Here is a 25,256-nt window from a genome sequence, read left to right on the forward strand (position 1 = left end):
TTTTTTATGTCGTGAGTGGCATTAATTAATGTCCTGTGATGTAAGTAAGTGGTAGCACCGCGACAGGATGTCAGCAGATTGTACGCTCACATCGGTCAGGATGGCATGGCGCGTGTCCGCGATCGTGTTCACGCGCTCTCATCCGCAGCCTTGCCGTCGGCACGCATGCTTCCCCCAGGCGCTGTGTCCCAGCGTGTCCCCGATACCGACCAGCGAGGGCCCGTTGTGGCGGCGCCGGTGTGTCGGTCGGCGGCGGCTGGTGTTCAGTGTGCTCCCTTGACGCCCCGCTCCCGGCGCCGGCAGGTCTGCTGGACGTGGGACGCACGCTGACGCTGGGCGCCGACCTGATCCGGCGCACGTTCGCGTCCGGCGACGCGCCGCGCGCGCCCTCCTACAGCCGCAACCAGGAGCCCCAGCAGGCCGACGACGACGCCGACGGCGGCGACGCGGCCACCTCGCCGGCGGCGCTCAGTCGCCGCGTTCGCCAGCAGATGTCGCTGATGGAGCGGCTGCAGCGCATCGGCCTGCAGGGCATCGTGGGCTCGGACGGCGTGCCGGCGGTGGGCGGTCGGCGCGGCGGCGCCATCTCGCGCGCGCAGCTGGGCGTGCCCGGCCGGCCGGGCAGCGGCGCGCTGCGCGGCCGGCTGGCGCAGCTGGGCACGGTGCCGGCGCGCGCGCGCGGCCGCCGCGCGCCCCGCCAGACGGGCTGCGTCGGCAGCGTCGGCGTGCTCACAGCCGGCAGGAAGGGCGGGTTTTTGTGATGCCTGCCGCGGCGGGCGCGTACTGTAGAGACGGGAGACGGTATTCCAGTGATTTAGTAGCCAAAGGAGCGAGCTGGGCGGGGCGGGGAGCGCGATTGGTTTGTGATCGGGATGCGGGTTGATGCCTCGACCAGAGCTGGTTTGGGCGCGCGGTGTAGAAGCTGCTGTACTTACGCTTTAACGGAATGTGATGGCGTTCCTGCCGAGTCTGGACAGGGTATTCGTTGCCTTCGTCCACGTGAAGGTCAGAAATTCCCCTACTTTTACGGATGCTGTTGGAAATTTTGACTTCGGCATTTTTGATTGCGTTTCCCGTTTCGCCGTCTCTTGGATTATTTTGATTCGTGCAATATGTTTTAGAACAGCTGCCGGGGTTAGTTTGTTGAGGCATCGTCCTTGAGCGTATTTTATACTAGTTATTTTTACATGTGTTGATGTCCATCGCTTGCCGGTGAGTTCGTTCAGTTTTAATGATCAAATCAACTTGGCTCGAGTTTTATCAGCCTGCGTACAATGTGTACAAGCCCTGGAAGCAACGTCAAACATCGCGTACCATTGTGCAATGCGAGTGTGATCCCGGTTCGGGCCGGCGTCGTGGCATCGAATCGGTGCCCGCCGCGTGGCGGCGCCGCACGCCGCGGGGATGCAAGAGGAGCCACAGGTGGATCGCTCACCGCGCTGAGTGTCGGCGAAAATCGGCGCCACCGGGCTGTGTAGTCGTATGAATAAAGATACCAGAGCTGCCCGGCGCCTGTTGGCTGCGCCGGTGACCCGGACAGACCGGGGTCGGGTGGCGGTGACCCTGCGCGCCCGTGCATGGCCGCGATGGTCTCGGGGCGGGTCTGGTGCTGGGGAGTGGCGCGGTTGCGCGGAAAGGAGACGGGGGTCAGGGCGCGAGCGACGGGGCAGCGGGTGGCGTCGGTCCCCACATGTTCCGCCGTCTGATTCCGGCGCGGTTCCTCTGCTACAGCCGTGAGCAGCAGTAAACAGGGTCCGGGTCGTAAACAAATGTGTTGGGCGAGTGACAATAGCAATATGAATAGGCTGGGCCATTTGTCACCGGCGACGTGGACTTGCCATCAGAGACGGTTCAGATCTCCACGGGCACTGCTAAGTGGAGCAGTGCCGCCTGTTGCTTTATCTCGTACTCCTGCTATGGAGGCCCACGCTGGACAGCCGCCTCGAAGGCCCTGAGAATTCAGATGCTCTATCAGAAAGGCGAGGTGAGCTAATCAGCTGTCTGCAGCGCGGCTACACAGTGCGGTCGGGCGCAGCCAAGTCCGTCCCGGCGGCTCGGCTCGTGAGAGCGCCTGTCCCCCGATCTACCCACCCGTGGCGGCGTGGGTTCGAGTCACCTCAGGCGCCCGCTGTTTGTCCTTGACACGTGGCCTGCCGTCGGTGGCAGCGGTCAGCGGTCGTGCGGCAGCAGTCCGCAGCGGTCAGCGGTCGTGTGGCAGCAGTCCGCAGCGGTCAGCGGTCGCGCGGCAGCAGTCCGCAGCGGTCAGCGGTCGTGCGGTAGCAGTCCGCAGCGGTCAGCGGTCGTGTGGCAGCAGTCCGCAGCGGTCGGCGGTCGTGCGGTAGCAGTCCGCAGCGGTCAGCGGTCGTGCGGTAGCAGTCCGCAGCGGTCAGGGGGCGGGGCGGGCCGTGCTGAACATTGCGACATGTTAAACTTTTGCCATTAACTCCTACCGTTGGCCTAAATCCGCGCGACAGGCTGGTAGGGGTATATGGTAGGGCTCATACGAGCACTGCTTGGCGTGAGCTCAGATCCCAGAAATATATTCATTCAAAAGGTCCGGATTTGAGTATTAAAAACATACGAGCATGAAGCAATGCATGCATTCGCTTTCTGGCCGCAAATCGAAGCACTTCTGGTGTAGAAGATAGTCTATGGCCTGCGATGGCCCTAACCGACGCATGTGTATCGTGCTTTGCCTGCATCCCGACTTGCCTGCCGTCGTAACGTGCCATGTGTCGTGCTTCGGGTAGTTGGCAGATCTGGACGAACTTTCTCCACCGGCTGACAACTCGCGCCTTCGACGGGAGATGGACTGCCACCGATTCTTCACATCTGCTGATGTTGTCGAGCTGCAGGCTCGGTCCCAGCGACACGACACGTGACGCACGCGGGGACGGCCACCGCACGGTCCACACCGGATGTCAACGGCGAATAAGCGACTCACGGGCGCAGTGCGAGGGCGACAACATGACGTCCATTCGTGCACTCTGCGCAGGGGTGCACGGCACCCGCTTGCCTTCCGGTCACCAGCGCGGTGGTGGGAGGCTCAGGAGCAGTCGCGGTCCACGCCACCACCGGCCGGCCGCGCTGGCTCGCTAGCGCCCCCTGTGCAGGAGTTGGCGTCCAAGCGCAGGAGGACGCCGCCCAGCACCTCGGCTAAGAGTTGAGATGATGAGGAGCAAAGATCGCAGGCAGCTGGATATTAAAGAGATCCTTTTCGCTACGATTAGAGGTGTCTGACATGAAAGGGGGCCGTATGCAGTGGTTGCGACAGAATCTCTTTAAAGTTGCAAGTGGATGAGAGTTGTACGGAATCCTGGTAGCAAAAGTGCACCGAAACCAACGCTGGACTCATCAATCTGTGAGTTGGGTTCCCAGCTTAGTCATGGCTTCCTGTCGACAGCATACGGGATCAGAGGCTCATTATTTCAAAATTAAAGCTACCATTTCAAAAGTAAAGCTACCATTTCAAATGATTGCCTGTTCGAATTTTGGCTCCCGCCTCTTGATAAGAATCTGCAAGTGACTTACGCCACATCCCACAGGCTGGTAGACTTCGATTTCCATGATTAGCAGATGACCCAACAAATCGTAGAAAGGTCGTAATGTCTCCGTGACAGGCAGTCAACACTCCGTTGTCCCCACCGAAATGTGCATTTATTACATCATGTTGGTCGAATCGCTCCATGTTAAAAGTCACATAGTTCAAAGGCAGCGGATCATACAGAGACAAAATGATGGCCTAGGTTGGATACTACCCGCAGCATGTCCGCGGTAAGGGGAATGTTCACCTGTTGAATGGCACTTCCATACCACAATCGAGGCCTTGGGCCAGCCAGGCAAACGTGCCTATCCACAGCCGCAGGTAAGCCGTGCGTCTTCGAACAGTTCGCAGCTGAAGAGTAGATAAACTCTGTGCCAGGCTCTGAATTTAGATCGGTAGTGACTATGTGTAAAATCCATTCCTCACGGAGTAAACTTTACTTTTGCGCTTCCAAAAAGCTTTGCAGGTGCAGTGTGTTGCAGCAACTCGTGCCCCAGTTAGCCCGATGCGAACAGACTGCGCTACGCAACATTTCCGACGTAGAAAATACTGGCCTCTATGATTGGATGGCGTAGGAGCACGTGACCTCTCCTGGCGCATTGCCAGCGCCCAGCGGCAGCGCAACGCTCAGGAAAGCTTTTCTCCGGCGCGTGAAGCGGACGCCGCCTGTCTTTTTAAAACCTCACTGATCGGTGGCCGGCCAGAAGCGCATCACAGCAGCCGGGCGACGGAGCAGCCGTCTGCGAGCACGCGCGTGACGCAGCTCGCCTCCGCAGCGAAGCCCTGCCCAGCAGGGCGGACACTGTGTGGAGGGGCGGGGAGTCTCGCATCGACCTCCCCGACGGCTCCCGACCGTCTCAATCTCCTCAGTCCTCCTGGTACATCTTGCCGGCGGCCACCCTCTTGACGCTGAAGTTGGCACCGTTGATGTGGTCCAGCCGGTTCAGGTACACCGTCTTGCCCGTGATCTTGCCAGCATCGTCGCGCCAGAAATCCAGCCTGCACACGCCCGTGTTACAGATGGGCGTACTGGTCGGGTCTTCCAGGGTCAGGATGCCCAGCTCGAGCATGAAGAAAAGTGCGTAGCCGAACAGGACAGCGCCGTGGGTGACGGCGGCTATTGTCGTTCGCCGCGCCACCTGGCCGTCCGAACTGGAACTGTGGCCGTTTGTAGGTGGCGCTGGAGTGACGGACGGTTCGGGCAGAACGTCGTTCACCACGGACTGTGAAAGAGCACGCGGTGATTACACAGTACGGCCGAGCGAGCACCGCTGAGTTTACTTTAGCTCACTGACTGAGAACATTCCAGCGATGCAGCCGACCTTACGCTGAGAACCAGCACCTTCGCCGGGCCGTTTCAATACGCGGGGCCTGGCTGTTTATCCCCGATGAAACAATGGTTGTTGACACCATCGCACCCGTCTGGTGTATCAGTATGCACGCACCATTCCGGCCGGTTAAGTCTCCAGCCGTCGTAAAGGTACTACTGGGTCCTGAGAAGGACTGGATGATGATTGTCGTTTAGTCGCATACGCGCTACAACACGAATTTTCCCGTCGGAATCGCTGGCAAACCTTCGAGGGAACAATTTGAGTTGCGACGCATACATGGCTGATGGCCAATAATTATTCAGTTATTCTCAGAACTCCATAACACCTCACAACGGCCAGATAAGACGGGGACGACAGTCCTAACAACAGTTATTTCATCCGTGATGTGTCTTGTCTGGTGTGTTACGTCTCGTTTCAATCCTACAGCAAAACTGGTGGTTTTCGTTGTTGCTTCGGGAAATGGCCGCGAATTTTCCACGCGATGCTCTCAGTCGCCGGTGCGTCCATGTAAAAATACATGTGAAGACAAAACTTGTCACACCGGGTTACCAATTTGGTTCAAATGACTACTTTTTCTAAACCAGAATGGAACAGAAGAGTAGCATTGGAATTTACACCAAGGACCAGGGGCAACGTTTTCTGATTTGACAAGCCAGAGCACACACTTTGCGATAGAAAGATGGACCTTGTTACGCCAGGGCCGAACTGCAGTGCGCTCATGTGTATGGTCCCAGATAAACCCATGATGCTGTAAGGGATGGTATCGTCAAAGTTATGTGAACACCAGCGCAACAGAACATCGAACCTCTTCAGCGCAAAAGAACCTCACATGACTGGCCAATCTTGAATCCTCCTATCAGTACTCGAGATACGACTTGCAATGGCAAGCGAAAAATCGACCTGCCATGACAGGTTAGGTGCACACGGCGGCAGATAATCCAGATTAGCCGATCCTGTGTGTGTATCAGACGGATACCGAGTGCGTGCGATAAAAGTCCAACGCTCAGGCAGTCCAGGTATCACCGAGCGGCCGATGAATACAGCGACCTCGGCAGCGGCGCCCTTGCGATCAAATGGGTTAAATGCGTCCATGATAGTTCATGAAGCGAGTTATCGTAAAAAAATGCATAGAACAAACTACACGCATGGGCATAAATAGCACCCGCGCCACATTCGCAGCTCCTCCACAACGCGCCCGGCTGTAGCCGCATACTCTGCGCTCGCGCCGACGGACGCACCCAGAAGAAGTCTGTGAGCCGCTGGTGGACATCGTCCGAGGGCTCCGCGCCCTCTGGCATGAAGTGGTAGACGTCCGAACCCGAGCTGGACATCATCTTGAACCAGTCCGATTCTGCGATGCCCTCACACACGCCGTAACACTGAAACACGACAGTCGGGTGTTGGTGAGGGCTCGGAGGTGCCCTTCCACACGCCATGACACTGAAACACGACAGTCGGGTGTTGGTGAGGGCCCGGCGGTGCCCTCTCACACGCCGTAACACTGAAACACGACCGTCTGGTGTCGGTGAGGGCTCGGAGGTGCCTTCCCACACGCTATGACACTGAAACACGACAGTCTGGTGTCGGTGAGGGCTCGGAGGTGCCTTCCCACACGCTATGACACTGAAACACGACAGTCTGGTGTCGGTGAGGGCTCGGAGGTGCCTTCCCACACGCTATGACACTGAAACACGACAGTCTGGTGTCGGCGAGGGCTCGGAGGTGCCCTTCCACACGCCATGACACTGAAACACGACAGTCTGGTGTCGGCGAGGGCTCGGAGGTGCCCTCTCACACGCCATGACACTGAAGCACGACAGTCTGGTGTCGGCGAGGGCTCGGAGGTGCCCTCCTACACGCTATGACACTGAAACACGACAGTCTGGTGTCGGCGAGGGCTCGGAGGTGCCCTCTCACACGCCATGACACTGAAACACGACAGTCTGGTGTCGGCGAGGGCTCGGAGGTGCCCTCCTACACGCTATGACACTGAAACACGACAGTCTGGTGTCGGCGAGGGCTCGGAGGTGCCCTTCCACACGCCATGACACTGAAACACGACAGTCTGGTGTCGGCGAGGGCTCGGAGGTGCCCTCTCACACGCCATGACACTGAAACACGACAGTCTGGTGTCGGCGAGGGCTCGGAGGTGCCCTTCCACACGCCATGACACTGAAACACGACAGTCGGGTGTCGGTGAGGGCTCGGAGGTGCCCTCCCGCACGCCATGACACTGAAACACGACAGTCGGGTGTCGGTGAGGGCTCGGAGGTGCCCTTCCACACGCCATGACACTGAAACACGACAGTCGGGTGTCGGCGAGGGCTCGGAGGTGCCCTTCCACACGCCATGACACTGAAACATGACAGGCGGGTGTTGGTGAGGGCTCGGAGGTGCCCTTCCACACGCCATTACACTGAAACACGACAGTCTGGTGTCGGCGAGGGCTCGGAGGTGCCCTTCCACACGCCATGACACTGAAACACGACAGTCGGGTGTCGGTGAGGGCTCGGAGGTGCCCTCCCACACGCCATGACACTGAAACACGACAGTCGGGTGTCGGTGAGGGCCCGGCGGTGCCCTCTCACACGCCGTAACACTGAAACACGACAGTCGGGTGTCGGTGAGGGCTCGGAGGTGCCCTCCCACACGCCATGACACTGAAACATGACAGTCGGGTGTTGGTGAGGGCTCGGAGGTGCCCTTCCACACGCCATGACACTGAAACACGACAGTCGGGTGTCGGTGAGGGCTCGGAGGTGCCCTTCCACACGCCATGACACTGAAACACGACAGTCGGGTGTCGGCGAGGGCTCGGAGGTGCCCTTCCACACGCCATGACACTGAAACATGACAGTCGGGTGTTGGTGAGGGCTCGGAGGTGCCCTTCCACACGCCATGACACTGAAACACGACAGTCTGGTGTCGGCGAGGGCTCGGAGGTGCCCTTCCACACGCCATGACACTGAAACACGACAGTCGGGTGTCGGTGAGGGCTCGGAGGTGCCCTCCCACACGCCATGACACTGAAACACGACAGTCAGGTGTCGGTGAGGGCCCGGCGGTGCCCTCTCACACGCCGTAACACTGAAACACGACAGTCGGGTGTCGGTGAGGGCTCGGAGGTACCCTCCCACACGCCGTAACACTGAAACACGACAGTCGGGTGTCGGTGAGGGCTCGGAGGTGCCCTCCCACACGCCATGACACTAAAACACGACAGTCGGGTGTCGGTGAGGGCTCGGAGGTACCCTCGCCCACGCCGTGACACTGAAACACGACAGTCGGGTGTCGGTGAAGGCTCGGAGGTGCCTTCCCACACGCCATGACACTGAAACACGACAGTCTGGTGTCGGTGAGGGCTCGGAGGTGCCCTTCCACACGCCATGACACTGAAACACGACAGTCGGGTGTTGGTGAGGGCCCGGCGGTGCCCTCTCACACGCCATGACACTGAAACACGACAGTCTGGTGTCGGCGAGGGCTCGGAGGTGCCCTTCCACGCGCCATGACACTGAAACACGACAGTCGGGTGTCGGTGAGGGCTCGGAGGTGCCCTCCTACACGCTATGACACTGAAACATGACAGTCAGGTGTCGGCGGGGGCTCGGAGGTGCCCTTCCACACGCCATGACACTGAAACACGACAGTCTGGTGTCGGTGAAGGCTCGGAGGTGCCCTCGCCCACAGCGCATTGTTGGAACACTGCGCCTCCGCTGTCAGTGCATTATCGGGGGTTCCCTCGCACCCACTGGTGCTGGGAAGGGACGTGTCCGGGTGACGAAGACGACGATTCCGAGAGTTCCACGTCATCGGTGCTGGGGTTTACGTTGCTCGAGCCGGGAGAGGTGATCGCGTGGGGAAACCCCGCGCATCACTCATGTCTCAGTAACGTGGTGAAGCAAGCGCACCACCGGGTTTCAAACTTTTGTTTGTTTGTTTATTTGTTTTTGTTCTCACCCAGCATGAAGCCTGCACAAGTGTGTGTTCTAACCCTTGCGCTGATTTACCGGTTTTCATAACGTGGACTGAGAGAGTCGATGCGACCCCACCCCACCCTGCCGCCTCCAAACCACGAAAGATAAAACTTTTTTTATTATCGGAAAGGACCACTGGTATGTTTTCAGCAAAGTTTTGCCAATTTGAACAATATTCACTTTCTCTGCAATGACTTGGCTTGGCCACTAACTGACGTCATTATACAAGCATAACTATCGGATTTTCCCGCCAGTCAACTATTTCCATTTTCATGCTCATACGGACGACGCCACGCCTCGTACCCACATCAAACCTAAGCCGGCGGATTTCTGGTTTAGTTTGGAGTACCAATGTGCACAGTTTTATGCGTTTTTAGCATATAGTTATGATATCCGGCTCCGTTAACGTAACGATGTCGGCCCAATGCGCGCGTTTCGTGGCATCGTCGGTTGCCGTCCATCGCCCGCGAGGGCTATGGATCGCCGTGCAGTGTTCTTAAAAAAACAGCCGCTGCTACGAGACCACAAATGCAAGTGATAAGTCTTTGGCGTCAAACACGCGTAATGAATGTCACGTAGGCCACTGAAAATTTTGGCGCGATTGTGTGGCATGCCGGAGGGGTATTCTCAACAACAAAAAATGGAGAGGGGGGTCGCAAAGACGACTCGACAGGTCGGGCGTTAATAACCAAAGGTTCCAAGTCATGTCTCTGTATGCAGGAGTAATGTATGTTTATTTAAAATAGTATCTACTCTGTTTATAAGAATCTCGACTCTGGCCGTCGCTAAATTCACACCAGCCATAAAAACAGGTTCGTTAACCGCATCCCTATGTCCAGACTGGGGCGCAACTGTTTCTAACTGCACCTAATCCCATTCACCTTCCTAAAACATAGATTGGTTAAAAGTCTTTACGCTAAAGTATTCCATCCATTTTCTCGAGTAACAATTAATCAGGGCAATTCAGCGACCGTGATCAACTCCGCTGACCACGCTGACCCCGCCGACACTTCTGACCCCGCTGACCCCGCTGACACCGCTGACCACGCTGACCCCGCTGACACTTCTGACCCCACTGACCCCGCTGACACCTCTGGACCCGCTGACCCCGCTGACCCGCTGACCCCGCTGACCCCGCTGACCCCACTAAGCCAACTGACCCCGCTGACCTTGCTGAGCCAGCTGTCATGACATCACACCTGTCGACCAACGCCACCTCAGGCAACACCGTGGCCTCAGCCTCAGCAACAGCCTCCTCCCCACCCGCCCCGCCCCGCCCTTCCCTGTCACCAGCAGCTAACCCCATGCACTCGCCCGGCGCCCGAGTTGTTGTGGGCGTGGCTGCCATGTTGTACCGTAGCGGCAAGAGAGAACCCGGAGAGGCTTACAGAGGGGACCCGGAGAGGCTTAAAGAGGGAACCCGGAGAGTTTTACAGAGAGGGTCCAGAGAGGCTTACGGAGGGGACCCGGAAAGCCTTACAGAGAGGATCCGGAGACGCCTACAGAGGGGACCCGGAGAGGCTTACAGAGGGGATCCGGAGGGGCTTACAGAGGGCAGGGGTCACTGGTGTCTCCAGTCGCGAGAGGCGATCGCAACCCGGCTCCAAATATCCGACCCGGCCGGGCGCGGCGCCGCCGGCTGGCCGCTGGGCTCAGTGGCACAGCATTCACGGCGCGTTCGTGGTGTTTATCTTATTAGCAGTTGTTGAAAACTACAACATTGCATGCACATTCCTATGTCTGAATGAAGGTTATCATGGCATGCAGTTTATCGCAAGGTTAATCTGAAAGTTTTTGAAGTTATCATTGACTCGCTCAAGTTAGCGTCGAATTTATGAAAGTTTCCCCACGTTAATCTCCGTCCACAGACATGCTGTTTCGAAAATATTACGTTTCTTTTCATTGCCAGCCAACTTATCCTCATCACCAAGTGTTAAGGTAAAATCGTATCACGCGTAAAATCTCGTGAATCCAGCAAAATCTAGCAAAAATCTACCAGATCTAACAAAATCTGAATCTAGCGAAAGTATCTAAAAAATATGCTCTTCTACACTAAAAAGGAGGAACGACATCAGTTTGTTCCTAATACCAGCCAGCAATGCCGTAGTGTAGCGAAAGACGCAGCGTGACAGCGCAGAAGGTTTTGCCGGCTTGCACTGCCGGAACCATATATAAACAAGTACGGCATTGCAACTGTGCACGATGTAAAGTGGTTTTCAACACCATTATCAAACAGTGGAAGCGATAATCGCACCATTGCTTCAGGGGCATGGGAGATGCGACAAAGCAGGCGTGGCAGCGTCCAACGTTGTTTGACACAGTCCCAGTTGTATCGCGTTCCCATTGACAGACGGTCGTTCTGGCGGTTTGCCACGCCAGCTGTTCTCGGCGTTTTCCACCCGCGTTCAGAGGGAACTGCGCCATTTTCTGGCAGGTCCCAGGAAATACCCCGATGCACCCCAACTACTGCGACGAGTAGCTCCGACCACGATCTCCTCCGACTGCACGGCACGCGATCCGATGCGGAATGTCTGCCTGCTACGCCACGGATCACAACTACCGCGAATCTGCATACTCGTGTTGGGTGCCTCGCTTGGTATGCAAAGCGTGAGTGAGGCAGGGACTCGGCGTTTTCCCCGGTGTGTGGCACCTATAAGGCAATGAGAGCCGACTGCTGCCAATTTCGACTGTAGAGATGCGGATGAGTCGGCACTTAGGATCAGGAATAGATGGTGTCGCCGGGACGATGGGTAGCGATATAATGGCTATCAAAAATGAGAATATTTTTACGTGCAAAGTACACGAAATCCGCTGTTGCTCTGCGGGCATGAAAGTGCACGTAGCCAAAACTTGCCGATGGGTCTTTCAGTGATTTTCTATTGTTAATCGCGGCGGAACGTCACCCTAATCAGTTGACATTTCCACTGGCCGAACACAGCCCCGCGGCGCTCCGCCCCCCCCCCCCCCCCCCCCCGGCGACGCCTGGACGCGCCCCTGCCAGCGCTGCCGCCTGCGTCCGCAGTGCAAGGTGCACCGTCTGCAGGAGCGGTGCACCAACAGTGCCGGTGTGCAGTCCGCGGGGAGGGGCGCGGCGGGGGTCGTCACAGGAATAACAGACGAGCCGGCGGCGGCCGCCGCGCACGCTCCACGCGAGCAACGCCTGGCCGACAGGCCCTCGGCGTGGATTTATGTGCCACAGCTGGGCCGGCCTGCGCTTTGAAGCCGCCAATTCTGTGTTGCGTGCAGAGCCGACATTAAGCCGAGTGCGTTTAAGGAGCAAACGTTTATACGGAAGCGGGCGTAACTGAGCCCCTGGCGGTCAAGCGTTCACAAGATGCATAAGAATAAAATCTCTCTCACTCGCTCCCCCTCCCCCTCCCCCTCCCTCTCCCTCTCTCCCTCTCCCTCTCCCTCTCCCTCTCCTCTCCCCTCCCCCCCCCTCTCCTCTCTCTCTCTCTCTCTCTCTCTCTCTCTCTCTCTCTCTCTCTCTCTCTCTCTCTCTCTCTCTCTCTCTCTCTCTCTCTCTCTCTCTCTCTCTCTCGCCGTAAGTCCTCTTCTATTCATAAAATCTTGGTCATTCGCCCCCTTGCAGGTTATTGACTATTCGCTGCCATCCCAAGAGGATTAAGTAACGAGCCATCGATGAGTGCCACCGTGCATCGCCAAGTGCGTTAGCGATGCACGGTTTTACGAGTGGTGTGAGCTGGGTCGCACTCACTCGTAGGTTCAAAGGTCATGCATGATCGAGAATTAAGCGTCTCAGGGAACCCAGCGCCGAGATACACTGACGTCCGCACAGTCTGGGGTCAGCATCTCGCGGCCCCTCTCGCCTCCTCGCCACTCATCTGGCCTGGGGAAGCCTCGACTGTGGGGCTGGCACCTTGGTGACAGCCATCGGTCACTATGAGACAATCGGTGATGCAGACCAAACCATCCACTCGGTCTCAGTCTATCTCCCCCTTCCTCGCAAACACTAGCCGGCCCTGACCCGCGGTCACGGGACGCGGCCACAGACACGGGCCGGCAGCCGGCGGGTCAAAGTTCAGGTGCGCACGCGCGCGCGCACGTGGCCGTTCCGCCCAGTTACCATGCCCGGCGGCGGCTTCTAGCCCGATGACGTCATGCCCGGCTCAAGATAGCGTAGAGTGGGGCGCAATCGGCGACGAATTTTAACCGATTGATAAGCACCTGTTCCCTTTAAAGGTGGTGTTCAACGTTTGTCTGAGATTTTGAACCGAAAGAGCTATCTTGAAGATCATTCGGTGCAGCCACAGCACTGCCCTTCTTAAGACCTAAACCTCTGGTTTCTGAGCTGCACGCCCGCGAAGATGTGCAGACTATTTCGGGGAGACTATGTCAAGATCACCCAGGCATCCAAGGCGCCATAATGACGCAATTCAAATCCTGCCACTCTATTAGCCATGCAGCGATCGATGTTAAGAAAAATACATTCGTCAAGTCGCTTATATCTGGTGTTCGTGAGCACGACTTCCATATAAAACGGCGGACAATTGCCTCTCAATCGATATTGTACAAGGTGCGATGGCGTAATCAAACAATGACGCATTAAGGAGCATATTTATTTAATAGAGAAATTGTGTTGTCTAGAGGGGCCTTCCACCTGGAAGTTTACCAACTACGCATAAGTGAGCTCACCATATCTGATGTTTGCATAAATATCTTCAAGTGTGGAACATTCTCTTAACCTTATTTGATGGGTTTGGTTATCCTGAACAATTTGGCGCGCGGGCCCTTATAGAACGTGTCAAGTTCGACAAGCAAATCGGTAGCTACACGCAAGTAATGGTAGCGAGGGGGCTATGAAATGATTCCCCGAACGATAGGCTATATAGAGATAAATGGAACAAAACGAAGTACCACAATGAAACAAATCATATAAGATGATATCATATCTAGCTCAGACTGCACAATACAGTGATAAAACGAAGATGACACGGTGGAGCCAGAAGCGATAAAAATATTAGAAGCTCAGTCTGCCGCGGACGGGTGGCGGTCAAAGCTTGAGGTGCGCCAGGGGACGGCAGAGATCAGGGCACCGACCTTCTCTATAAGGCGCGGGTCGACGATGACCTGCTGCCGGTCGCCGGCCAGTGCCAGTGCCGTCTTGTACGCCCGCAGCAGGGGCGACGAGTAGATCCGGTCGATCGGGATGTTCTGCTTCTGAAAACAGGCCGGCGCCAGGCTGTGTTAGACGCGCGCGCTCGGCGCCACAGGCACGCACGTCGCTCGCGCCAGGCGTGTTAGACGCGCGCGCTCGACGTCACAGGCACGCGCGTCGCTTGCGCTTCATGACTTCAGACATGGGCGTTCGGCGTCAGGGGCACGCGCGCTTCTCGCGCCAGGCTGTGTCAAGCGCGCTCGCATAGCGCGTCTGGCACACACGAAACAACCGGCACGAAACAACCTCATCACCGTGCCGGTGGAGAGCAAAATGATGACATGATGGAAGCGCTTGATGCTGCTGGCGCTGTCAGTATCAATGCTAATGCTTAGATGCTCACTGGACTCGTTTGCGTCGGCAGCTTTGGGGGTTCTTGTTATTGCTATGCTGTTATTATACGGGAGAGGCCACATCAAAGCACGTCCGACAGCATCAGACACTTTATAATGGATCGCACCATGGGCAGTCACGCCCACTTGCAATTCATAGCCGCGGTGATCGTTTGTTCAGTGCACAGGATTGTAATGCGCTTCCGTTGCGATTAAAGTGATTGAGTTACACATCGGTTATCGAATGGTGATGGTGCAGTCGGGCGCGAAAGCGGCTTCCAGATTTCGTGATCAGTTGGCGTAAATCCAGGTTCAGGCTGCATTCAGGTTTGACAATGCAGCAACATTCCGCACGTGCAGCCATGTTTGTATCGGCAGCGACTGAACGGGTGTAATCAAGTGTACTCTAGCCAGATATATCAACTAGAAAGTGATTGAGCAAAACACTACAAAAACATGAGCGGTAAGTTTAGTTATAAGCTTCCGAAAGAATGGCATGCAATGAAATGTGGCATTCTGGCAGTAGCGTATGTTCTGTATTTGAATATGACTCCGATTAATTCATCAGACTGCACAGCTTCATCGTCAAGGCTACGAATCAAATTGGGTTAATTAACACAAGACATGTGCACTAAGGCTTTGAACAGACCAAATCAGTCACTCGAAGCTTGTTGCCACCTGGCACACAGGAAGGTGGTGCACATCTTCCCAGGCCTCAATCGCACATATCAAAACAGCTGGACGCGCATTGATTGCTTCTGCATGAATACCAGGGGCACGTCAGCTGTAGCGTAAGCCTAGACAGTATCTGTCGGCATAAAAAACGCCACAAATGTTGCATTTTGTTGTGCACGCTCTCCATTCTCTCGAAGAGCGGAAAGAATACCTCTCTCGTCATGGCGGCCTGATGTTCATCTGTAGGCATCAACGTGACCTAGATGCGTTTGCGACAGGCTGAGACCATCAATGTGTGCGGAGCAGTGTCCCGCGTCCGCAGTAGCTCGTAAGTGCGACAGCCCTGAGGTGATCGCTGGTCCAAGTCCCAAGAGACTGAGATATCAGTCGGCAGTCAATAAGAACGTCAGGGAAGGGCCCTGAACATTATTGTCGATGTAACTGCGTGGTTTCATAGTTTGGATTTTGAGAGCAATCGTTCGAAACGCCAAACGAGACCGCGCTTCTCTTGCATGCACACCTGCACGTGTTTTCCCGTTTGTAGAAATGTTCCATGTGAATCACCGCTCGCGTGATACTGCGTGCCCGGGCGGATGCCATAAAAACACATCACTGAAAATTAATATACCCTAGTGGGTTCGTTCTCCACCTTTTTAACAAAGCCCAAGAAACACGGACCGGCTCTGAGCCGTTGGTTTCAGTGCGTTGAAACAAACAGACGCCCCAGAGCAAGCTTAACATCGCCACGGACAAGCATAGGCGAACAGATGTGTGGTGTTCTGCGTGCCATCGGTACGGATGGATGTAGATGCGGATGTGGATGAGCGCAGATGCAGTGTAAACACCGCACCGGTCGTGAACCGAGCTTGCCAACCATTACGTGGTTGCTTTATGTCCGCTCACCGAACGGACTTTCAGATTGTTCCACACCCGTGCAAAAAGGGCTACATGCCCACATGACGAGAATGCAGCGTCAAAACAGCGCGCGAGCTGCTCGTGGGTCGGTGTCGCAGCTGTAACAGTGCACCGTGGGCTGGTATTCGCACAGATGGCGCCGGGAATGGGGGGAGGGGGGGGGGGGGGGCTGTGCACCGTGACGAACGCGAGACTTGATTGCACGTTATGAGCATGTGCCCACACCGCGCTCGAGTGCTGAAAGGTTGACCCTGCATTTCACAAAAGGCCTTCTGACGAACACTGCCGTGATGATTTCATCAATGCCCCTGGTCTACGCGAAGGAGAGGGTGCAGCGAAAAGCTGCATGAAGCCCCGTGGCGCTCTATCCGTTTCCGCAGTCAGCAACAGCTTGTGCTAACACCAACTGCTAAAACAACGACGGCACCTCCGAAGCTAATCGCGGACCATGTTCTTGCGAGCGGGAGGGGACGGGCTGGTGCCAAGCGGTCACCCGGTCACGGAAGCCGCCGCGTTCTTCCGTGCGGGCGACACCACTTAATTCATTGTTAACATCCATCAGTACTAGCCGGAATGAGCGCTGTCGGCACGATATGTACGAGTGTTCGGAAACAGTGCACGCAGAGCCCGAGGACGGCCGGGAGGTCGGAGTCAGTTGTGTGCGGTGCGTGGGCGCGTGACCTCAGCATAGCCGCCGCCGCCGGCGGCCGGCGCGGTAGCAGCTACTGCACGCGATGCTGATCCCTGCTATCGGACAGGCGCGCAGCCGCCTGCTGTTGTGAATCCACGCCGCCGGACTATTGCGCTACTGTGCTGACGTGTTGTCGTGCTGACGGGCTATCTTGCCGTCGTGCTGACGGGCTATCTTGCTGACGTGCTGATGAGGTGACGTACTACCGTACTGTTGTGATGACGCGATTCCGCGCTGCTGTAATGCCGTGCTACCGTGCTTTTGTGCTAACGTGCTACCACGCTACCAGCTGCCGTACTGGCGTGCAGCCTCGCTACTTTGCTACCGTACTGTTGTGATAATGTGCTACCGTGCTATCGTGCTGACGTGCTGACGTGCTATGGCGCAGCTGTGCCGCCGCATCACCATGCTAACGTGCCACCACTCTATCACGATACGGTGCTGCCGGACCGCCACGTGGCGCTGCCCGACTGCCTCCAGCAAGGGGGGGGGGGGGTGCCAGGGACGAGGCATGCCGTGAAATGGCGTTATGTCCGCTGTTGCAAGCTTGCAGCTTTTGACGGTGGGCTCTGGTGCAACAGGCGGGAAGTGGTCGGACGGTAAGCGTTCCTTCGGCAATGTGTTTAACATATGGCGACGCGAAGCCAGCTGGATGCATTATATATATATATATATATATATATATATATATATATATATATATATATACATATACAAACTACATATATATATATATATATATGTAGTTTGTGTGTGTGTGTGTGTGTGTGTGTGTGTGTGTGTGTGCACGGGCTGTTTATGTATATGTGCCTGCATATTTGTGTACGCATGCGTCAACCATCTACACACAAATCTGGTTCCCTGACGAGAAGCTGTTATCTGACGAAAAGTTTTGGCTAAACAGAATGAATGTTCGACGACGGCTTAAGACCAGGGAGTTGCAGTCCGACAAAGGGCGCGCCCAGCCGGTAGTTTATCTTGGAGAATTATCCAGAATGTTGGAAAACTACCCGGAATGGCGTTCGGCACTGCCCACATGAATCATTATTGCAGATGTGGGACAACCTCGGGTCATTTTCAGAACATGGTAAAGACGAGAATCCTTTTCGCCAAGCCTGGCTGAGACCGTCGGTTATGCAAAGCGCATGTGTGACGAAATTGGAAATTATTTTCGGACCTGCCGATCGTAAATGGAGAACCTCCGTGGATGATTGCCGGAGAGATATTCGACCTTGCCCCAAGTCTGACCGCATTGAGGCCTGAATCGCGGCATGACTGAGTCGTGAAGTCGAGGTGAGGTCTGACTAGGGGCCCGACAGTGAGTCACAGATTCGTGAAAATCTGGTGACGGCATTAAGCTGCATTTCTCAACCCACACGAGTCTCCAAACCCCATTGTATTTCTCAACCCACACGAGTCTCAAAACCGCAAAACCGCACTGCTCCACGTGCTCTCCTCAGTTCCTCGAATCCAATGCAACATTGCCGACCTACCAGATTTGCGCATGAATCACCTGGCAGATTTCAATGGTTGATAACATTTTTTGCTGACCTGGGGGAAATGCTCCCGCGTATGGTGAATGGATGACCACATACGCAGTAAGAATGCGTGGCACGCCCAACAGGAATGTCACGTGGCCTGAGCCCCACGATTTCGACAGGCCACTTGCATTTCGGGAGATCGAGGACTCAACTGTATGTGAAGTGTTTCACATTTGTATCCGGGTTTGATTTCAAATAGCCATCTAGAAGATTATCCGGCGTAGTTCACAGCCCTGCTCTTTCCTAGACATATGACTATTTCTGAGCCTCACGACCGTGAAGATACGCAGATTTTTGGCAGACTTTTTTGTGCAGACTGTTTTTTTGCAGATCATTTCGTGCAAACTGCTTTTTGCAGACTATTCTAAGGTCGTTCAGGCGTGCATGACACTATAGACACGTCATTTAAATCCCGACCACCCATTGGTCATGCGGCCTTTAGGGCCAACAGGTGTAATATCCACAACTCGTTCATATCTGGCGTTTGTGAGCACGATTTTCAGTATAACGAACTTAAAATGGCTCTTAACCACTATTGTGCAGGCAGTGCAAGTTTCAATCACAGCTCATGTTTTGAACTCCACGATATACAAAGTTGGATGTCTTAATATTTAAAACGGAAATACAATTTGTAATAGATTAACTTAGGAATAGCGCAATAACCAAGAATGTGACTAAAAATAAACACCTTAAACTCAAGAACAAATATGCAAAAACCCACGAGAAAGGACCAAAACACGACTACATAAAGATATTTGTTTCAGCAACACCACGACCATCTGTCGGGAGATTAAAGTACTACAAGTGAGTGGTAGGGCGACAGTTTCGCATGGGCAGTTTGACATCATCTCAACGTCATACAAACGTCCCATAACGCAATCAATGAAGTATTGATGAGCTCATTTGCTAAAAATGAAAAATTCCTTAGGTTGTTAAGTGCGTTTGCGAAGAACCTTATTCACATAGATAAGACAGTAGTAGTAGCCTTATCCCTCGGAAGAAAACAGAAGAATGGAGAAGCAAGTGGGTTGATATTTCGGCAACCTGCCCTCATCGAAACAATGCCGGAAGTGTAATGAGACACCAGCCGTGCGAACTGCGGCGGCGGCGCGCGTCTGCCGCGCAGCCGGCGCCGGCCTGTGAACCTGACCACGTGCCGCGCCCCGCCCCAGCAGGGGCACAGGACACAACGTACAACTGCACTACGAACAGGAAGTCAACCCATAAACCCATTAAATATAACCCATTCATATCTTCTGCCTTCTCCTGGATTTCTCCGAGGAAGAAGGCTATTACTACTGTCTTATTCCATATAAAAATTGTGTTGTCTACAGCAGTCTTTCGCCCTTAAAAGCATGCCAGTAGTTCTAAATGAGCTTATTTCATCATATGTCATGCTTGCTTCAATATCTTCAAATGTGGAATATTTCCTTTAAAATCACAGTAACAAAGTCTGGATGTTCGTAGGCGGCAACATCGGAACGCCCAAAGAACATACGTGGCCGCCTGTGTGCAAGCTGTTAACAAAGGCGTACGGCGCATAAGATAAGACAACCCTACACCCACGCGCACACGCAAGCACGCGCACTACCATCCCAACCGGCAGCGGTCTCACATGAAGGAGGGTACTCACCCGGAAATAGTTGCCGAGCAGCTGGGCCTCCTGCTGTCCCTGTTCGGTGAGGGCGCTGTCTGTTCGGCCCGAGACCAGGTGCTCCAGGTTACTCGTGCATTGGCCACTGCGAACACAGGCGCCACGCTGACAAACCAGTGACAGGTGAACAGTCGCTGCTGTCGACACGGAATCAAGGGCTTGAAAGGCATTCGCGGGACGCATGCAACGCCATCGCACGGCACTGAGAGAACGGTTGTACCAGTGCAAAATCACGTGTGGAATGCATGTTGATGCCGAGACACGACGTTAACTATGCGAAAATAATGCAACATGCATGGGCATCTTGCTCATTGGAAAGCAGATGTGCGTGCCTATGATTTTGGCCATTATTCTTGATGAGCCTTTTTCGTTGTTGTTATCGAATGAGCGAACTGAGCCGATATGAAACTCGGCAATCGGAGATGCAAGCTCTAACTACTAATTCCGCTCGGAAAATCACCTTTAAAATTGCACAGGTAAATGTTTTGGTGAGGACATGAAGCGCAATCCATCCACCTCCAATTCCAGGGTCCCTTGTGGCCCCCTGGCCGGTGCGAAAACTCAATGGAATACATCATAACAGGTCCCCTCTTTGATGCGGCAGGTCCTCTGACCGGGACATCTGATACTGGATCGGTGCAGGAGCATCCACGAATGCCAAAGATCCCTTACCGGCACAGAGAGTCCAATAATTGGTACCGAGACACCAAGTAGGCTTATCGGCCCCTGGCTAAAACCGCGCGGAGAATCCGTCCTTCGTTCGGTGCTCGGGCCTCTCGACTGACACAGGGTCTTCCCCCTGTCTCATTGTGAATGCGAACCCTTCTCATATTTCCGTTGACTGCCAAAAGGCCCCGACTAGCGCCAGAGAAGCCTCGACCAGCAGCGGGCTCTGACCAGTACAGGGTGTCCTTCCCTGTTTCAGGGACCTGGATCGATGCAAGAGGCCTTCTGCATGACATTTGTAGGCCCCGGCCTTTCTTCTGTTTGAGAGAGGATCCCTTAGGGCCCAGACTGGCACAGAACCGACTGTTCGGCGATAGTGGTCTTAGTCAGCTGACTGCAATCAGCCCTGCTTGTCCCAGACGGCCGTCCGGTTAGTGCGAGAGGTGCTTTGACATTTGAGGATCTGGCCTTAGGGCTGCAGTTTTGTTGTCTGCATATGATCTCCGCCCTGTCCTCCTATCCGACCCTTGATCACCAGCCCCAAGGGGCCTAAAGGACCGCTTAGAACTCTCGGGACCTTTGGGGCCCGAGGGATGGGAGTGGGGTTACGTGCCTCTGTGTCCCCTTCCCCCTCTTTACGTGTGGCGTTATGATGGCGGCTTTGGACTTTGGTTTCTTGTAAACATGACGATTTGGGAACCATTTCTAGCGTGGCCTGGAAATCGTCGTTAACGTCAATTGAAGATCCTGAGGCTCTTTGAGACACTACCTCGCAATTCCATGCCTCTTGGAAAGGAGGGCAACGATGCTCCGAAAGGAATATTTTTGATATATTTAATAAATATTTTTGGACCCCTCCACCGAAGGAGCCGATCCTGGATTTCGTCAGAGTGGAAGACAACGTAATTGTTATGCCCCTGGGTTTTGGTGTCTATTGAAGGAAAAGTTTTCGGCCCATTTTATCGCTCGCTTGGATCTGGTGCATCCAGGAACTAAATGTTCTGGTGGCGCGTTGGGTGCCCGAAGGGCTTCGGTGCCCCCCTTGCCGAATGGGCCGGTAGAGGACTTCGTCAGTGAACAGCATCCGGCATTGCAGTGTCCCTATGGGATGTCTGTCTCTTGAAAATTAAGGTTTTGGGGCTCTTTGTGGTGTCCCCTGAAATTGTGAGGCCGGAAAATAAGGTGTATGTTGCCCTGAAATTAAATTGTTTTTTTCTTAAAATTTTGGCAATGGGATCTTTAAATGCTCCGCTTTGATTTAGAAGACTGTAGAACATGAAGATTCTGATCTAAGATTCTGATTCTCGTAACGAACGTTTTTGTACCCCCCCCCCCTTGCTTAATGGGTCGATCCAATACTTCATCGGGGTGAATGACATAACATAGTTATGCTCCTGTAATTTGGTGCCCCTTCCGAATGACGACCATATGTTCTTTGTGGTGCCCTCTGAAATTGTACGCTTCTTGAAAAATAAAAGTTGTGCCCCGAACTGAAAGATTTGGTGTTACCGTGCCGAACATGCCGACCCAGGACTGGGCTGAGAGACACGGCACCAACATTGTGGTGGTCTTGGAATTTGGTGACTCAAATAAAAATGCGGGCCATTTGTGTTTTTTTTATAATTTTGTCCTTTGAACATGATGGACATGTGGATCCGAAGTGCTGGTTTTCGTGCTCTTTCATTATGAGGTCTTAGTGCCTCCCAGGGGCACCAAAATGTCATAGGGACCCAAGGGGTGGGCAAGACCCTTCTGGATCCATCCCTGTTTTGTGGCGTCCCTGGAATTGTGCCTCGGGAAGACGTAGGTTATGAGAGCCGGAAATGAAGGCTTTGGTGCCCTTTTGTGGAACGGGCCAATCCAGATTTTCGTCATGGTGAAAGACAAAACATGATACCTGCGGATTTCGTTCCCTGTTAAAATCAAAGTTTCAGGCCCTTGGAATGAATGGCTCGCTGGATAAAGCGTCTCTTGAAAAATTACGTAAGTTGCTCAGTGCATTAGCGAGGAACATTATTCACATAGATAATACAGTAGTAATAGCCTTATTTCTCCGAGAAAAACAAGGAGAACGGACATATATTTGGGTTGATATTTCGGCAACATACCATGGTATCAAAACAATAACAGAAAAATGCAAAATTGCCTCAATTTTGCAATTTTGAATTCACTTATGTTATTGTTTCTATAAAGGCATGTTGCCAAAATATCAACCCAACCATGTCTCCATTCCCCTGGTTTTTCTCCGAGGAAGAAGGCTATTACTACTGTCTTGTATCTTGAAAACAGTTGCGGTGCCCCGAAATGAGTATTTTGGTGCTCACAGCCCAAAGAACCCACCCAGGATTTCGTCAGAGTGAGAGGCACAACATCCCATTGTCCTGGAATGTGGTGCCTTTGGAAATTGTAGGTTTGGGGCCATTGTGAAGCCCCTGGACCTTGGGGCCTCTCGGCATACGAGCATATGAACATATGGGGTTATCTGTAGTGCCCCTAAAATTTGGTTCCTTTTGAAAAGTTAATGTAGATCCGAAATGAGGATTTTGGTACTGCTTCACCAATATATTTTAGCTTTGCTTCCGCCCAAAGGCGGAGGGGCGTGGTCCCCTCCCTATGCCCGCCTGGATCCGCCACTGCCGGCACCTGCCGGTAACCACACGCGCCCGGGGCAGGCGCCGCCAGCCCCTCGTGGCCGCCTGATAACGTATCGGGCTCCAACGACGTCAACGGCTCGATCAGATAGCCCGTGGCGCAGGGGCTTGCCGACAGCGGAGTTCTGATTCGGCTGGGGGAGGGGGCGTGCCTCCTCCCCCCCCCCCCCCGAGGGTGGCCGGTGAGGCAGCTCAGAGGCCCGAGCCAGCGCTGAGGACAGGTCGGCAGAGGTAAGGTGATGCCTCCTCGAAAGGTGAGCGTGATGAATGCCAGGAAGGTGCCATCGTCAGGCGCTGTGCTTTGGACGGTCTGGGCTTGGCAGTGCATGCAGTGTGGATGCCGGCCGGCGTTGGTGCCTGGCAGTGCATGCAGTGTGCATGCCGGCCGGCGTTGGTGCATCGTCGGCTGTCTGCACGGGCACACGAAGCGGCCCCGTGTGTCCTGTGCCCATACTGTTTTGCACGTAATGCTGCTCAGCTCATGTCCCGCTTTGAATTAAGACTGGAAACTGCTACATTTTGCGCTGAAGTCTGCACATCATCGAGGTCGCTGTTGTGCGCCATAAAACATTTGTAATCAGAGTGGAAAATTCTGCAGCTCTGCAGGCGCGTGGAGACGGACAAAAAAGTACGGCTTTCACATCCACAGTGAACTAAAGATAATGTGTAGGCCATCCGCTCTGCACCAGTGCTGCGCTGTATGAATGTCCACGGCTCTCTACCACTGGCAGAGGCGGTGGCGCCCTGCCGCCGGCCCCGTAACTTCCCTGCGCTGCGCCGTGCGCCGCGGTGCCAGGCAGGCGGGCAGTGACCCGGCGACGGCGGGCAGGTGACATGGCGGGCGGTCACTTCCAAACCATGTCAGTGGGCGGCTCGGTGGACACCGAGGTGGGGTCGCCCGGCGGACACGGGCGGCCCGGCGGACACCGAGGCGGGGCGGCCAGACGCACACCGAGGCGGGGTCGTCCGGCGGACACCAAGGCGGGGTCGTCCGGCGGACACGAGCGGCCCAGCGGGCGCCGAGACGGGGCGGCCCGGCGGCACCGACGGCCGCCGTGTGTTTGTCCTTACGGCTCTGTTTACAGGACGGGTTCAGCGTTGCGGAAGGCGCAGCGGTATTTAGAGAATGACAGACCTCGTCGCCATTGTGCTGTTTATACGTTGTTGCGGAATTGTGGACACACCAGTACGCCGCACCCGGCTGTACTGGGTTTTGTCTGTGCGATCGGGCTGCCAGCGAACAAAGCACGAAACATTCCGTAAGTCAGGAATTCAAGGTTGACCCATTCGGAATCCAATCCGGTCAGAATAAGTCATTATAAGCCATACGGTGAAGCCATGATGGGAAAGCATTTATCTTCAACCCAACGCCAACATAGAAGTCAAATACTTGCACAATTTGCATGTTTTGGAAGGCCAGCAGCATGGAACTTGCGCGATTTGTTGTCGACGCAATCGTAAGCTGAATATTGACTTTGTTGTAGCATACTTTTGGGCATCTATCAACGGTTAATGGGCAGCCGTGGGTGAATGAAAACCCAAACCCACATCAGACCAACGCACATGCCTTCAACATATTTGTTAACCCAACCCAAATCAGGTCCGGCGGATTCGATCGGATTGTGACATCTGCTGGGCTCTTGCAGTCCGCTTCTTCCAGCTCCAGTCAGTCCGCTTCTTCCAGCTCCAGACAGTCCGCTTCTTCCACCTCCAGTCAGTCCGTTCTTCCAGCTCCAGTCAATCCGCTTCTTCCAGCTCCAGTCAGTCCGCTTCTTCCACCTCCAGTCAGTCCGTTCTTCCAGCTCCAGTCAGTCCGTTCTTCCAGCTCCAGTCAGTCCGTTCTTCCAGCTCCACTCAGTCCGCTCTTCCAGCTCCAGTCAGTCCGCTTCTTCCACCTCCAGTCAGTCCGTTCTTCCAGCTCCAGTCAGTCCGGTTCTTCCAGCTCCAGTCAGTCCGCTTCTTCCAGCTCCAGTCAGTCCGCTTCTTCCAGCTCCAGTCAGTCCGGCTTCTTCCAGCTCCAGTTAGTCCGCTTCTTCCAGCTCCAGTCAGTCCGCTTCTTCCAGCTCCAGTCAATCGGCAGTGGGAAGCTTGTTTCGGACC

The 25,256-nt window shown here is 54.7% G+C and overlaps 2 protein-coding genes across 2 annotated transcripts in view; one reads left to right on the plus strand and one right to left on the minus strand.

The window, feature by feature from the left end:
• milt (trafficking kinesin-binding protein milt) overlaps nucleotides 1-3,160 on the plus strand; it is a 58,273-nt gene extending 55,113 nt beyond the window's left edge. The window contains exons 16-17 of the mRNA XM_037229790.1: nucleotides 304-567; nucleotides 3,114-3,160. Coding sequence (XP_037085685.1) covers nucleotides 304-567; nucleotides 3,114-3,160 — 311 coding nt within the window. The remainder of the gene's footprint in view (nucleotides 1-303; nucleotides 568-3,113) is intronic.
• Nucleotides 3,161-3,642: 482 nt separating this feature from the next.
• LOC119105843 (2,3-bisphosphoglycerate-dependent phosphoglycerate mutase) overlaps nucleotides 3,643-25,256 on the minus strand; it is a 29,130-nt gene continuing 7,516 nt past the window's right edge. The window contains exons 2-5 of the mRNA XM_037229396.1: nucleotides 19,819-19,924; nucleotides 13,914-14,033; nucleotides 6,114-6,254; nucleotides 3,643-4,767 (exon numbers count right to left, since the gene is read on the minus strand). Of these exons, the coding sequence (XP_037085291.1) occupies nucleotides 4,411-4,767; nucleotides 6,114-6,254; nucleotides 13,914-14,033; nucleotides 19,819-19,924 (724 nt within the window). The 3' untranslated portion in view covers nucleotides 3,643-4,410. The remainder of the gene's footprint in view (nucleotides 4,768-6,113; nucleotides 6,255-13,913; nucleotides 14,034-19,818; nucleotides 19,925-25,256) is intronic.

Source organism: Pollicipes pollicipes, unplaced genomic scaffold (genome assembly GCF_011947565.3).
Source record: "Pollicipes pollicipes isolate AB1234 unplaced genomic scaffold, Ppol_2.1 Scaffold_6138;HRSCAF=7277_pilon_pilon_pilon, whole genome shotgun sequence".
In the NCBI taxonomy this organism is placed as follows: domain Eukaryota; kingdom Metazoa; phylum Arthropoda; class Thecostraca; order Pollicipedomorpha; family Pollicipedidae; genus Pollicipes; species Pollicipes pollicipes.